This window comes from Gavia stellata, chromosome 4 (genome assembly GCF_030936135.1).
Source record: "Gavia stellata isolate bGavSte3 chromosome 4, bGavSte3.hap2, whole genome shotgun sequence".
In the NCBI taxonomy this organism is placed as follows: Eukaryota; Metazoa; Chordata; class Aves; order Gaviiformes; family Gaviidae; genus Gavia; species Gavia stellata.
In genome coordinates, this window is record NC_082597.1 from 65,090,261 (window position 1) to 65,105,005 (window position 14,745).

The 14,745-nt window shown below is 41.6% G+C and overlaps 1 protein-coding gene across 1 annotated transcript in view; it reads left to right on the forward strand.

The window, feature by feature from the left end:
• The window catches only part of CREB3L2 (cAMP responsive element binding protein 3 like 2), a 79,775-nt gene extending 66,137 nt beyond the window's left edge, over window positions 1–13,638 (forward strand). Inside the window, exons 9-14 of the mRNA XM_059816277.1 lie at window positions 133–191; window positions 1,536–1,604; window positions 8,770–8,869; window positions 9,827–9,953; window positions 10,642–10,867; window positions 11,803–13,638. Of these exons, the coding sequence (XP_059672260.1) occupies window positions 133–191; window positions 1,536–1,604; window positions 8,770–8,869; window positions 9,827–9,953; window positions 10,642–10,867; window positions 11,803–11,878 (657 nt within the window). The 3' untranslated portion in view covers window positions 11,879–13,638. The remainder of the gene's footprint in view (window positions 1–132; window positions 192–1,535; window positions 1,605–8,769; window positions 8,870–9,826; window positions 9,954–10,641; window positions 10,868–11,802) is intronic.
• The last annotated feature ends 1,107 nt before the right edge of the window (window positions 13,639–14,745 follow it).

The following is a 14,745-nucleotide window of genomic DNA, read 5'->3' on the forward strand; positions in this document are numbered from 1 at the left end:
GCCAGGAATAGAAATGAAAACAGCATGGAGGCTTGATCTAATAATGTCAGGGCTTTTTACCAGTTTATTAATTCATCTCTGATGCTTTTTTTCCTATGCAAATATTTGGTGTTTTTCTTCCTTTTTCCTTAGATATCTGCCCAGGAAAGTAGAAGAAAAAAGAAAGAATACATGGACAGTCTGGAAAAAAAGTAAGCCAGCCTCCTTCCTGTTTCAAGCGGGCCAATAGCACTAGTTGCTGGACTGGGAAGGGATCCAGCTGTTGCTGCTGGGACTGTTTCGTGTACAGAGTGCCAGCTGCCATCTCGTGGTTATGACTGAGAACGGCCCTTCTTCTGGCTTCTGCTTGTACGCATGCTGGGGCGCTCCATTCATAACTGTGTCTACCTGCAACACGTTGCTAACATGCCGACAAAGACCTTAAACCTTAAATGAGGCAAGACCTATCTGCTATTGGCATTCCGCTCACGCAACTCTGTTGGCCGAGTGGGTAGGCAGTGTCCAAGGAAAGGTGGATTCAGAGTGAATATATTCTGTTTTCTAGTGCAGATGGAGACAGAAATAGGAAGTGGGTGAGTCAAGACTGCCTGGGAAAATAAGCAGGACTCAGGAAAACAGCATGTGACCCATCAACTTCCCTTAGCGAGAAGGAGCCAAACCCCCAGTTGGTGGTCTATATCCCAAATGAATCTTTCTTCCAGGAGACAAGTATTGTAGTATTTCTCTTATGCACTTCACCAGATGGATCTGTTAAACCCCTTGTACCATCTTTGGTGATATCCTTGATGTAATTTCCTTTTTTTTCTTCCTATCTCTTTATAGCCAAATCTCGCTTTCTCAGAGTTACTCTTGTGAAATTCCACCCTATGCAAACAAATATCAAAGCTATTTCACTTTAGCTTTTTTCTTCTTGAAGCTATTCTGGATGGTCATGGATGGTCATGTTTGTCTTTTTAGGCATCCCATATTTTTACTTGGACCTCTTATGTGGCATGTTATATGATAATCTCCTTTAGTTTAGGGGTTTTCCAGGGGCAGTGTGGAAATGAGCACTCTCTTGGGAATTAATCTCCTGGTTTATTAGCCTCCATAAGCTTGAAATTTGAAGATCTGATTTCAGAAGCATGGCATTCGCCAAATTGCTTGGTCCCTTATCCTAGCAATGAAACGTGTTCTGTGATTTTTAATGTATCTGTCCCATGGCCTGATGCACAGAGGAAGTCTGAGCAGGGTCTTTGCTGTTACTGTTTCAAGGGGCAAAAAGTCATTACAGCCCATCCTGAATGAGCTGCACCAGCTGGGGTGCAGTTGAGTACTGTAAGCAGGTGCTCCACAGCTAGTATTATCTTTTGCAATGTCTTTTACACTATGAAGTATGATTAAAGATTATGATGAAAGTTCGTAGGTGTCACTTTTCGTTAAAGGTAGGCAAGATCATAGAGCTCTCTGTGAAAGCAAGCTTGGTTTCTTTTACAGTCTCTTTAATAAATGACAGATTTTTTACATTCCTCTTTCTTTCCTTGTGCTGTCTTCAGAGTTGAGACCTGTTCAAATGAAAACAGTGAGCTGCGTAAGAAGGTTGAAGTCCTGGAGAATACTAACAGGTAAGGTATGAAGGGAATAAAACAAAACTGCTGCATGATACTACAGTGAAAAGTGAAAATCTGGAAGTTAAGAGATCAATTGAAATGTGAACAATAGCTGTATCTGATGTGGTTAATGTCAAAGAAAGATGAGGAAGGCCAGTTATCGCGACTGCAGTGTGATGTAAAGCGTGGAGGCTTTGATGTCAGGTCTTAAACTGTCTCCCTAGCCTGTGGTGTGCTTGAGAAACCTTTTAGCACTCTTCTTTGAGTTCTTCCACTACCCAGGGAAACATAATTAGTGATACATAACAAACAAAAAACTACAGCCCAACTCTCCAAATTGTCTTTATTTACTGAAAGACTGTTTTGACAGGAGACCTTGACCTGGAACATGACACTTCCAGAAATTGCAGTGCTGAAGCTCAAGAGTCATTATTAGTTCCTTCTGGACTACTAGATGTCATTGCAGTTATTGTGCACCCTTCTAACCATCTCACACCCCAGAATTTCCTTCATTTGGAGGGAGAAAATCAACTTCTTGTTTCTTCATTTCTGAAGAAATGGGTGACTTAGTGGTGGCTTTCTCAAAGGACACATGGCAGAAAATGTTGAATAGCTGAGCTTTTAATTGGATGTTAGCTGAGAGTGGAGTGTCAGTCATGGTTTATGCTCAGTGTGTTCTCTAATGATGGCAAATTCCAATGAGTAGGTACTAGATATGCCCGCTATTAACACCTTCTAGTTAGAGGGATTTGTAGTGATGGTTGACTATTACCATTGAACATGATGGTAGCACTGAAGTGTGGGAGGAGAGTGGGTTTTGAAGATAAGACCCACAATCACGGAAAATGGCCCTAGAGCTTGTCTGGCAGCCAATGTATTGCTAATTGAGTGGCATGTGTTGTTTCTAATCTCCTGATCCAATCTCTAATTTCATGGAGCCAGACCCTGTAGCACTGTAATTTGCTGGAGAGTGTCTCCCACACACTGCTCATGCATTAAAGGCATCTGCTGCTTGTTTGAAGAGAGCCAAGCCATTTCTGTGCCTCTTGTATCTTCCTCTAGGGTTTTACATAAAAGAACCAGGAATTGTTCTGTAGGTGTGGAGTAGGATTTTCTCTCCCAGGATCTGTCCCAGGAGGTGCTGAAGCCAGCTGCTCTAAGGAAAAGTGCAGCTGTGGATGAACCACTCAGGGACAACATGTTGTCAAGCCTAGAGTTGTTCTCCCCAGTTCAGCGAAATTTGGCCAGCTGGTTTCATCTCTGAGTTTTTGTGGATGCGGTCATAAGAACAGCTTTGTTGGTGTAGTCCATCCTTTTAGACGGGACCTTTGGCATCTTCTCTATTATTTGATTATCTTAATTGTTTCATGCTAAATGCTTTAAAAATATTTAGCTAAGTGATATTTTCTCCAAATCCTTCGTACTTTGGGTATGTGGGATGAGTTGTATTGTTTTCTTTCCTCTGCAATAGTATTGATACTGATTTGTAATCTCCTGCAGAGAAGCAGATGTTCCTGACCCTCTGCACAGAAATTCTTGTAATTCATGGCGATGCTGTTTTGGCTATTTTGATACAAACTGTATCTAAAATCTGTTAAGGCTTCAAATTGAAGTACTGAGAAATTTGTAAAAGTGCCTGCTTTCTTCAAGCCTGGATTACGTAACATACCACATTATGGGTTTTTTCACCTTAACCCTGAAGAGCCACTTTTCTTATATAGTGTATAATTGTGCAACTGTCTCATTCAGAAAATGGTTCCAGGCCCTCGTTTAATGTACATTATCCACTTCCTACGGTGAATTCAAAATGTCTGGTTTCCTCATTGGTATTTGCACAGAGGCTTGATGTGGCATCCAGAAACTGTTCAAATGTTTCAGAACTTGTCTTCACAGCATCCTATAGTTGGTACTTCCATCTCCTATGTACAGGCAGGAATCAAAGTTCAAAGCAGTGATGGTCAAAATTATGCAGTGTCAGTTTATTCTTGGATGACCAAATTTATATGTTTAGGACTTCATTTCTCAAAGCACCTAGCACACAGTCATACACACATGTATCTTATTTAATATGCCCAAAGCAGAGCCCCAGTTGACTTTAACTGCAACTTTGAGTGTTCAATGCAGTAAAAAATGAAGATGTCGTTGAAAGTATTATCTAAAAGTAGATCTACAAACATTAGAGCTGTTCTTTTGTGGTGAAAAATTTTAAGAGTGGAAGAAATATAACAGGAAAATATGAGCTGTGATTACATGTAAAAATGTTTATGCATTCAAGTGTAGATGAAGACAAAGGGTATTTTTTATCTTGTTGGAAAATTGGGCTATAGCTTCTTACCTAAAAGTTCATGCACATGTATGTGCTGTCAGTCAGTGTCATGTTTTTATAGTCTGTCTGGAGTTGAGAGGAACTGAAGGGCAATTTCCAAAACATACAACTATTGAACAGCAGAGTTTCCTTTCAGTATGTGCAATGAGTTTTTTAGAGCATGTTAGTCTATATATAGAACACATTTGCACAGATACATACCTAAGACTTCAGGGAAACCCTGCTTGCATTTCAAAATCTGGCTCCAAACCATGGAAACGCTAGAATTTCTTCTGGTAAAAATGTTCCTACATTATTCTCAGTAACATGAAAAAATTTAGAAGAATCTTCCCTGAGAGCCTTTCTTAGCCTGAAATTCTGGGTCTGAAAAGATGTAATGTAAGAGGTGTAAGTGTGGTCAAAAATTTGCATCCAGAAGCATCTCCCTTGACATTCATGCATCTTAAAAGACAAGGCAGGAGCCTGGGGATCAAGATGCAGGGGAGTTTTTAATTCACATTACTCTGAGTGGGTGGCTGCAGCATTTTTGGCATCTTTAGTATTACAGCACTAGCATATGTTTCCTCTCCTAATTTATGTGACTCAATCCTTTAAAAGAAACCCATCCAAGTTCCTTTCTAGGCAGCTTTATCAAAACTAAGGAAGCATATTATCACATGCTTATCTGTTATGTCTTGTAGCCACAAGTAAGCCAGACTCTCATTGGTTTGAGTAGCATCTGAACATGCGGGGCACTGCTGTCTTAGAAAGCAAAGGGTGTGAGAAGAAGCTGGCACCAAGAGTTGTATTAACTTGTCCTAGTCACCAAGAAAGCTTGATCCATTCAAGTTTTGACACTGGGGAGGCAGAAACTGTCAATGATCTAGGTGTTTAAATACGGTCACTGACACCAGCGTTGTCTAGCTGGGAGCCATGACTACTTGGGCTTAAAGACCGTATTGAAACATCTGGTACTGTGTATGACACATGAGAAGTACTTTTGCTTTTCACTTCTGTTGAGTCTGTATTTATAAATATATTGATGATCACTTTTCCTGGAGAAATGATAGACATATGATCCAATTAGCATGTGGTTGAGGGTGTCACACATGGACAATGCATGCAAATAGCTGCTAGAGTTGCTCCCATGGAGTAATGACTAGCAAGTTGTGTAGATCTCTACTCTGACAGACACCTTAAAGGCAGTGGCTTTATAAATACAGCTGGGATGTTCTTCCATTTCTCATGCTCCTGCTCAAGCTATTGTTACAACTCCCAGTCATCTAAAGATCGTTGCATATCAGTCTAACCCACCAAGGGTTTATCAGCACCAAAGCTGCCAGACTTCACTGATTTGCTTGGCTGCTCCTTTATTTGAGGCTGGTAAAGTCATTTTACCAAGTCATTTTCAAGGAGTGAAGGATCTGGACTTAAGTTGCAATGTGATATCTTGCACTTCATTTCAGACCACCCTTATAATAGTTGACAAAGCGTGGCAGCCCTCGAGCGACTCCTTGTTTTCAAAGCAGCAGGACAGTATTTTTTTATGCTGAAACATTTTTAATGAAAAATTGTTGGATTTTTTCTTTGTAATTCAAACAAGGAAAAATTGTGCATTTTGTTCTGCTTTGAGGTATTCTGGTCTTTCAGTGAAAACCTTACTTTGGGATTTGCTCTCTTTCCTACAAATAGGACAGGCAGAGAAGGAATCTGTGTGTAGAGCTGGAAACCAGAATAATTTTTCTCTCTCCTTATCAAAATTAGGTTTTGTTCCTCACAAAGTAGATAAGTTCTCTGAAAGATCTTGATCAAAATAAACAGTGTTTGGTGTTCCCTAGAAGCTGTCTTTTTTTTGTTTAAATCGATGTTGGCTTTTAAACATAAACACTGAATTGAGGAAGCCTCCCAGGTGGCTAGGTCCTGGAATGACAAGTTTTCTCTCTTTAATCAAAGTGTCACTGGAGGTAGGGCGGAAGCCTTGACTTGTTCCTTACTTCTGTAGTGAAAGGGGCTCTTCTGAAGATGAATACGTGAATGTGCACACAAAAACAAGACGTCACAGGAGTTACAAAGTGAATTTGCTGGCAGTGTGTGGAAGGGAGAGCAGGAGTCTTCAGTCACTTTACAGCTTTCCTTTGAGGTGCTTCTATTGGCAGAGAAAAGCGTGAAAGCACGTTCACACCTCCTACGGAGGTGACCCTCTAATTGAATATCACTGGGAAATGTGTCAGACACAGTGAAAATAATCCCTGTGGGTGCAAATCCCCTTATGCATGCTGCCTTGGGATTGTATTTTCTCCTGTTAGGATTTAGCCATAGGCAGTGTGTTTCACTAAACCATTCATGGCCTTCCTGCTGCTATTTAGCGGGAGTATCTTCATTTAACCTAAGTTCCTGTTCTACAGAGCAGAGAGCTGCTTCTTTTCCCTCTCTTAGTCCAGATTATCCCTGCAGCCATCCAGTACCGACAAAGGCAGCTTTTGCATAGGAAAGGAGATCTTTTGACCTTGGAATCCAGTCTTCCACCATTCCAGACTCAAATAGAGAATAAAAGCTCCAAGGAGCGTCCCATTTTGGCAGTGGCAGGATAAACTGGTATCATCTCTGAACAAACAGATTTGTTTCTTGCTTTTGCCTTGGCTCTTGCTCTCAGTTTGAAAATGCACCTGTAGCCTGTCAGCTCCCAACACTGAGAAGATGACAGTAGCTCTGCTCAAGCAAATAAATGACTTGGGGGAGAAAGACATTTTATATGAAGGTAGTTGGTAAATAAGGTGGGTGATGAATCTTCCTCTGTGTATAGGAGACGTCAAAATACCTGCCTAATTATACTTCCCAAGAAGAGAGTGTTTTGGAATCAGCTCTCTGGGCCCACTCTGCCCAGCGGGTTTTTTAAATTTGACACAAAAAGGCAGAGATGAGCAAAATGAGGAGAATTGCCTCTTCTCTGTTGATTTCCTCACCCGCCATTAGCTGTTTTCTCGCTGACGCCTCTGCAAAAAGTGGCAAGAGCGATCAGCATTTCAAGGCTGCTGCTGCTGCCAGCCCCCGAGCTGGGGAGGAGGAGAGCTCCTTCCTCCTCACTCCACAGAGCTGTTCTCTGCCGAGCCCAGTGACTCAGGCCTGAAACAGGGGGAAAATTTAGTCTTCTATAATAGCACAGAAATTGCAGGGTTAAAAAGGCATTGCTGTATAGCGTAGCTGGTGGCATATGGTGGGAATACTGCATGCAGCACGTTCTGTGCCAGAAAATGATATATACTGTACACAAGTCTTTGTGAACCCTATGACATGTAGCGGATGGGAGGAGGAATTGGGAAAAGATGCAGAAGGGAGCAGGGAATTAGGATGGTCTCATTTACGTGATGGACAGTGTTTTCGTCTCTTAATTTGCCTGTGGTCGCTCTAATAGTGAATAAAGTACTGAAATAGACAAATCACTTTCTTTTTTTAAATATTGAGTTGCAGAATAAACCATGCTCTCAAGAGCATGCAAGACATCATTCCTTAATAAGTTGAGAAGGATCTGCTGGCCCAGATAAATCTGTGCTGTGAGCATGCCTTGTGCTCATTTCAGAAAGCTTTCCTGAAGTCCTTGAATTCATTAAACCCTAATTAGCAATGAGCATTGATGATTAAAAAAATCTATAATAATAGGCAGACAAGTGTATATTGAGCTGTGAAGGCACCTCTGGGTCTGTCCTACAATTAGCTTTTAGCCAGTTTGATCTTAAAATAATCCTCCTATTTTCTCTGACATCCTAACCTTGCATCTTGCTTTAGTGTTTGATGTCACAGCCTCCAAAGCTGTTGCCTGGAGTTTTGTGGGGGTTACCCTCCGCAATAGGTTGTGAGACTTACAGGAGAAATGAAAAGTAAAACTGGAAACAAATAGCAAAGTTAACATCCTGATGCAAAATTGTACTATATTTGACTGTGTTAAGGGCAAGTATTTGGATTACTCCTTGTCTGTTAAAAAGCTTTAATGAAAACAAAATGAAAACTGCTGTGAAAACCCTATATCAATCATTCTTTGCGATAATTACCCATGTAAATTGCTAGTTTCCTAACTGTAGTAATTGACGATGAGACAGCAAAAGAAAAACAGCCAGAAAGACAGAATACCTTCCTGGTCTGGGACTGTTGACTCCAGCCAGAACAGAACGGCCGTTGTGGTTGGGACTTCTGAAATACACAGTCAGAGTAGCCACTTCAAGCATCTGTGATTTTTATCAACTCCTGGAGGATTTAGCAAATGGCAATAAAGTGCTTTATTTAATAAATTAATTTATGAGAAATTAAGTCTGTGCCTATGTCTAGCTTTAAGACCTTCTCTTTGAAAATGGTCCAGCATGTGATCCAAATCACTGTACAGCAGGTTTTCAGAAAAAGGAGGTAGCTGTATACCTCTACCACCAATTAGAGCAGTTACAAACTTAGTTCTGCACCTTTTCACATAATGGTGAAACTCCTGCTGAATTCATGACACAGAACCAGGTTGTATATGCATCTAGTCACTTGCACGTAAAGCAGTTTCAGTTGTTTGCACACTTACCAGATTTGTTTTCTTGTAGAAACACTGAAAATACAGTTTTTATTTATAAGAGCCTTCTGAAAGTGCTGAAGAGGTAATTGTTCTGGGACATCAGTTGAGGGAAAGCCAAAAAATCTTTTTGAATGGTCCAGTGCTAATATATGAAAAATCTTGTAAAACTTAAAACATTCCTTGCTACTAACTTCAAGGAGAGGACTTCAATGATCTGTACCCTGTCATAAATGCTGTATTATTGCCAGGTGTGGAACTTGAAGCAAAAAGCTGTTTATCCAGTAAGCAGATCATGCATTTGATGCTTGTCTGTTGTCTTTGCTTTCCAGAACACTTCTGCAGCAGTTGCAGAGACTCCAAGCCATGGTTGCTGGGAAAGTGTCCCGGTCATGTAAGGCAGCTAGCACACAGACAGGGACCTGTCTTATGGTGAGTGTCCCTAAAGCTGGGAATTGTAGGGGAATGAGAATCTCTTTCCTGTGTTCAAAGGCACATGCCTTGTTCTGCGAAGCCCCTCACTTGCAAATTCTCAGCTTGGGAAACTTCTCTTCAAAATTTGACAATTAATTTTGAGGTAGGTGAGACTCCTGGTTGATGAAGATTAATGGTTGTGGGAAGGCATTAAATTCTGGAGGAGGCTGGGCCTGTGCTTTTGATTGGATGCTGTAGTGATGAAAGAAGGAGCACTGCTCCTCTGAGTGACCTGTTTTATTATTTCCTACAATGTTGTATGTGAGAAATGGTATCTAGAGTTGTAAAATGGAAACAGGGGTAACCTTTGATGGCTGATTCTTTTGATACCAGTAAAAATAAACTTGCTTATTCAAATAAAAATATGATTAAGGCTGCAAATCTACCTCTGGCCTATTTCAGTAACAGTAGTCAGGGTAAGAGAAGGATTAGAATGAAAGTTTTCCCTTTTTCCTTCTTATGCTCAGCCAGCAAGTTCCTTTTATACTAGTGCTATAAATTGATGGAAATTATTTTGAAGGCCTAAGTTGTTCTCCTAGTCTGCCATCCTCTCTGTCACTTCAAAGCAAGACTGGGGCCAGCAGCAGAAATAACCTTGGAAATTCCCACCAGCATCTGTAAAACACACATGGTGGTTGTGTCTGCTTTTCAGCTTCGGGAGTAAATAAGGCTACAGGCCAAAATGGTGGCAGACATTGAAAACAAATTCCAGCGTTGAAATCTGCTCTATAAAACACTGAATTGTTATTGTATACATGCGCTTGCTAAGAGACACTGTATGTAGTGATGAAAATAGCCTCAAATGATTTGTTTTGAAAAAGTATCAGGTCTGCTCTGTGTTGATTCTTAGTTTTGATGTGCACGTGTGGGCCAAGAGCTAGTCCACTTACCTCTTCTGCATCCTCCCTTTGCCAGATGTTGGTGCTGTGCTTTGCAGTAGTTTTTGGCAGCTTTTCTCAGAGCTATGGGCCATATTCTTCTGCTACAAAGATGGTGTTGCCCAGGCAGCATTCCTCGCCAGAGTCCTACACAGACTCCATTGGTAAGTGACAACTATCTCAGCCTTGCTCCCTGCTTGGCTGGGCTTCGGCACTTGTTTTCCACCCCCATCCCTAACCCCCTCCTCAAGCACCTCTTGCTTTTCTGCTCTTTAGCAGGCCATTTCTTGATATACCTGCGTCTTTCAAAGGATAGCTTGGCAAGCTGTTCTGATGGCAGAAGACTTCATAGACGTGGGCAAAGCCTTTCCCCACTAGCTTGCTTGGTACTTCTGTTTAAAGCAGTTTTGTTTCTGTTTGTGGAACTAAAGCTAGTGGTCTGTAAAAAGGTAGCAGGATTTCTACTCAGTAGCAAATGTTCGCACTATTAAAACACGCAACTGATATCAGCTGGTGTGTCATTTGCCAGTGTCAACAAAGAGTGCAAGGACTGAGTGGGAAACTGTTAGTATTATATACCCATAATGAACCAGTTGCTTTCAACTTGTATTATCAAAGTGATTGTTTCATTTTGTTCTTGTTTTGTGAATAATTCAGAGCTTTTTGACCCCTACCTGGACCATTGCTGTGGTATCTTTCCTCATCTACTAAATTACCAGTTAATCACTATGTAAAGAAAAGACTACTGCAGCTTTAGTTTTGCTCTGACAGTTTCCATTTCCTGAAATGACCAGGGCTCTTCTCTGAGCTGCTTGTTTCTCATCTCTTTTTGCCTTCTGTCTTTGCGTGCAGTGAGGTCAAGGAGTCTGCTAATTTATGAAGAGCCTCACCAACTGGAGGAGTCGTCAAGCCCTATCTCCTTCGCAGATCGCAATGACAGACAAGCAGACACCTCCAAGTACACAGCGCTGTCCCTGGAAGCCATGCCAGGGACACAGCAGGATGATATCATGCAGTTCACAATAGCCAACGAGACGAGGCTAGAGAAATCGGTGCTGCTGGGCCTGCAGCAGCACAGGTGAGTGCAGGGTGGGCTGCTTTTCATATGGGTGTTTGGCGTCACTGTCATTTGTGCCTGGAGGCCAGCAGTAAGACTAGGGGCTCAGATATGCTGGGCACTGTGAAACATGAAGTAAGAATTTGGTCTCTATCTGGAGAGCTTATAGGCAAAGTTGTTGTTACTCTGGAGAAGTGGTTGCAGCAATGTTGTAGTAATACAGTTACCGAACTAAGGGCTTCTGCCAGAAACCTAACCCCTGTAAGGCTGTTAGTTGTGCCTACCCACTTCTTTAAGCACTTCTGTGTCTCCTAAAGGAATAAACTTTTGCCAGTTGGGTGGAAGTGTGAGGCAGTGACTCACTGGGCTTTCTATGAGGTTAGGGTGTGAAGAGTTGGAGCTTCTCACAGCAGTGATCTTACTAAAGCATTATCGTGGAAAGTTTGCAGGACTCAGTCTTAAGAGACAGACCTGTAAAGTTATCGTACTACTTAACACAGAGTTCCTTTGTAATTTTTTTTTTTTTTAGCATAAATGTAAGTGCCTCTGAAAAGAGAGACATTCACTGATTTAAATATGTGTGTGCAGTTTTCTTTCCACTGTATCTTTTGTTGTCCTGCCACTGTCCTGTTGGCCCAGGTCTTGGTCTCTGCTAACGAGCAGTAGTAGCAAGCACACTACACAGTGGATAGAGGGATTTTGTTTGGAAGCATGCTATTCTTAGGGCTAGGTTGAGTCATATCACCCCAAGCATGCCTTCTGAGCACTTGTGTCAAAGTTAAACCTAGAGCCAAAGACATGACTAATTCAGTGTGTTACTATACTTCAACTGACAAGTACCTGGTAAATACTGAGTGTCTTTTTAGCATTAGCCAATTTAAGCAGGATATGCACTTTTAAAAATTACTAACTGTTAGCGTTAATCTTTGTTGTTTTGGTTTTTTTGTTCCTTACAGAGTCAGCTCCGAACTAGAAGGAAATGAAACACTGAAGATAATTGAAATAGATAGAAGAGTCAATGCCACCTCCTAAAAATGAAAAAAGGCCTTTTTTCTTGACTTCCCTCTTTCCCACATATTTTCAACCAAAGTCCCCCTGACTTGTCATCCTCAGTGAACCAAAGCACAAAAAAGAGGGAGTTTAACTTCTGCATTGACTGGTGAGGCTGTGACTGCAGATGGGATCTCTTGCCTTTGTAACTCCCTTCCTCACTTCACACACAGTCCCTGTCTTTGCTTTTATTCCTTTCCTGTCTAATAGTGCAAGGGCAGGATTGAATTATGATGGCACATGATGCCAGCAGCGTGCCGGTGACTGGTGGGTGTGTATGTGCCTGCATGCACACATCCTAATCTGAGCATAAAGACGTTCTGTAGAAGAGTGAAATATGCAAAACCAATGGGAGCATGTTCGTGATAGGTTTCTTGGGAGAAGGTAATTGAGAGAAAGAGGAGATGCAGCATGATGCTGCTCAGAATCTAGCCACTGCTCCATGCCTACTGGCCTACAGCACGTGAGCCTTTTGGGGGGATTGAGAAGCATGTGTGTAGCCTGCTTCTGAAGGGACAAGAAAGGGCCCTAATACTGCTGAGTTAACATCACAGGCAGGAGAGGGGTGGGCAATGATGCTGCTGAATTGTCCTCCCCTAGCTCTTTCTCTTCTCGCCTCCAGCCTCTTTATCATTTAGTGGGGTAGGTTTCTCTCTGGGTTGAAAGCAGTCTTGGAAAGCTTCCCTACTGCTTCCACTCTTGTGGAATTCAAGCAAAGATCAGTTCCTATCTTGTCACACTTTGTGTGGGAGAATTACATTAGTTTAACTAAATCTGTTTAGAAAGCAGGTTTTGTTAAATTTATGCAATGTTTTGGATGGATGTCCTTTAGTCTGCTTAAGGCTAATCTGTTTAGCTTAAATCAGTTCCTTCCCAACAAACTAAATCAATGTAAAGCTTAAACCAGAAGTGCCTCCTGAGAGGACCATATGGATTTAATTTATTGGCTTCTAGATGCGTTGATGGAATTTCTTATGTAGACCCGGTCTCAGATTGTCCTGTTTTCTTTTCCTTGCCATCTTCCTGTTACTGTTGTAAATAGTATTTATTAGCTTTGCAAAATTTTGTTCAGGCAGTCGCAATGAAGTGAACTGAGCTTCCCTAACCCTGCAAGTGGTCTGGGCAAACTCTGAAATCGAACACGCAAATATCACTGGACACCCATTCCCTCCCCCCAAACTTGAATTGCCCTAAAATAAAGTCATGTGTCTATCTTTCTCTTACCTCCTCTTCCAGAGATGTGATCTTAGACCAACTGCTTAGCCAAAAAGATAGGGGTATAGGTAGCCCCAGCTAGGCACAGTTCAGGCTTGGAGATGGTAGATAATGTATTAACTGTATGGCAAGACAGCCTCTGACGGGGAGTTGAGTATGTAGGCAGGAGACAAGGCAAAAGAGGGATGAGGTAGGCACACAGGGAGGTGAAGTGACTGATCTAAGTTCAGTGGAAAAGCCAAGAGCAGTATTCAGGTTTGATCCTGGTCCAGCAGTCGTCTTCATTCTTTGTTTCTTCCTTGTCCCATATAGCTGTTGCCTTTAAGGGTTCTCCTGCTCTCAGTATGCTGGTCATGCCTTTGCCTGTGCTTCTTGGAATTTGTCCTTGCAGTGGCACAGTTAAACCTATGCCAGGATTTGAGCAGAGTTTTATCTGGTTACTATAGAAGGGCACTCAGACTCCGTTGAGGGTGGATTTAATGTGAAAATCCTGATTCAGCAGGCTAGCATAGCTACTTTATAGTTTACCAGAAAAAGTCAATTTAAAAGAAGAATAAAGAATTTTGAAGCTCTTTTTTCTTCTATTTTTTTCCTAATGATGAATAAGGGAAAAACTAACCTAGCCTTACAAGTAATTTTTTTACCATGTACAGTAGATATTTCCTGCAAGTATTCTATTTTGTAAAATACAGGATTTGTATTTTATTACAGCAGCTGCCACACCAGCTCCTTTCTTGTTCTTAATACTCCTTAGACTTTCTTCCTTTGGTATCCTATTTGCCACCCTCAGGCCTGACTCAAAACTCAGTGAAATGAATGGAAAGAATTCAGTGAATTACAGGGGGCTGTGGATCAGTTCCCATTGTGCCATTTTAAGAAGGTGTTTCACATTAATGACAGTGAAACATGTGCCTGACTCCATGAGCTGGTAATGAGTTTTGGCACAGAGACGTGCTTTCTAGGTAATGCCCTATTGTTCTATGCAAGTGCCTTTTTATTATTTTACCTTTGGTGGCAATAAGAGGAGAAATGCTGTTGTAATCTATTTTGCAAGTGTTCCCTTCTTCTTGGCATGGGTCAGTCTCCTCCCTAAAGTCTCTTTCCCTTCACAGGGATCCTGCTGGGTCCTCTGAACCACAACAGTATCCACCAACAAGTTTTGTATGATTTTTTTTTTTTTTTGAACGATCTAAGCCTTCACATAATTCATGAACACTGGTGGGTGCCACAAAGGATGGCTGCATTGCTTAGCCACATGAGGTCAGCAGAGTGACAGGAGAAAGCTGGGACTGACCCTTCCATTACCTTATGACTGGTCAGTGTAAGCGGGCAAGGTCATAGCTTACAAAATTCCTCAAATGGTCCTTTTTTTCAGAGCACCTATGGTTTGCCTCCTCTGAGAGCAACTGAATGGTTAAGTCTTCTGCAAAAGAGGCCCCAAGCTGTCGAGCAAAACACTGCTCTTATTAGTTTCGCAGTTTGCACTGTGCGTAAGTAGGAGGCCACTCTGCCTGAGCTCATGCCCATTACCAGTTAAATGGATCACCTCCCATTGCAGATACAGCTGACTTCACTGTATCAAAACCAAAATTGAATTATTTCTCAATACTTAAAGGACAGACGATTTGGCAAAA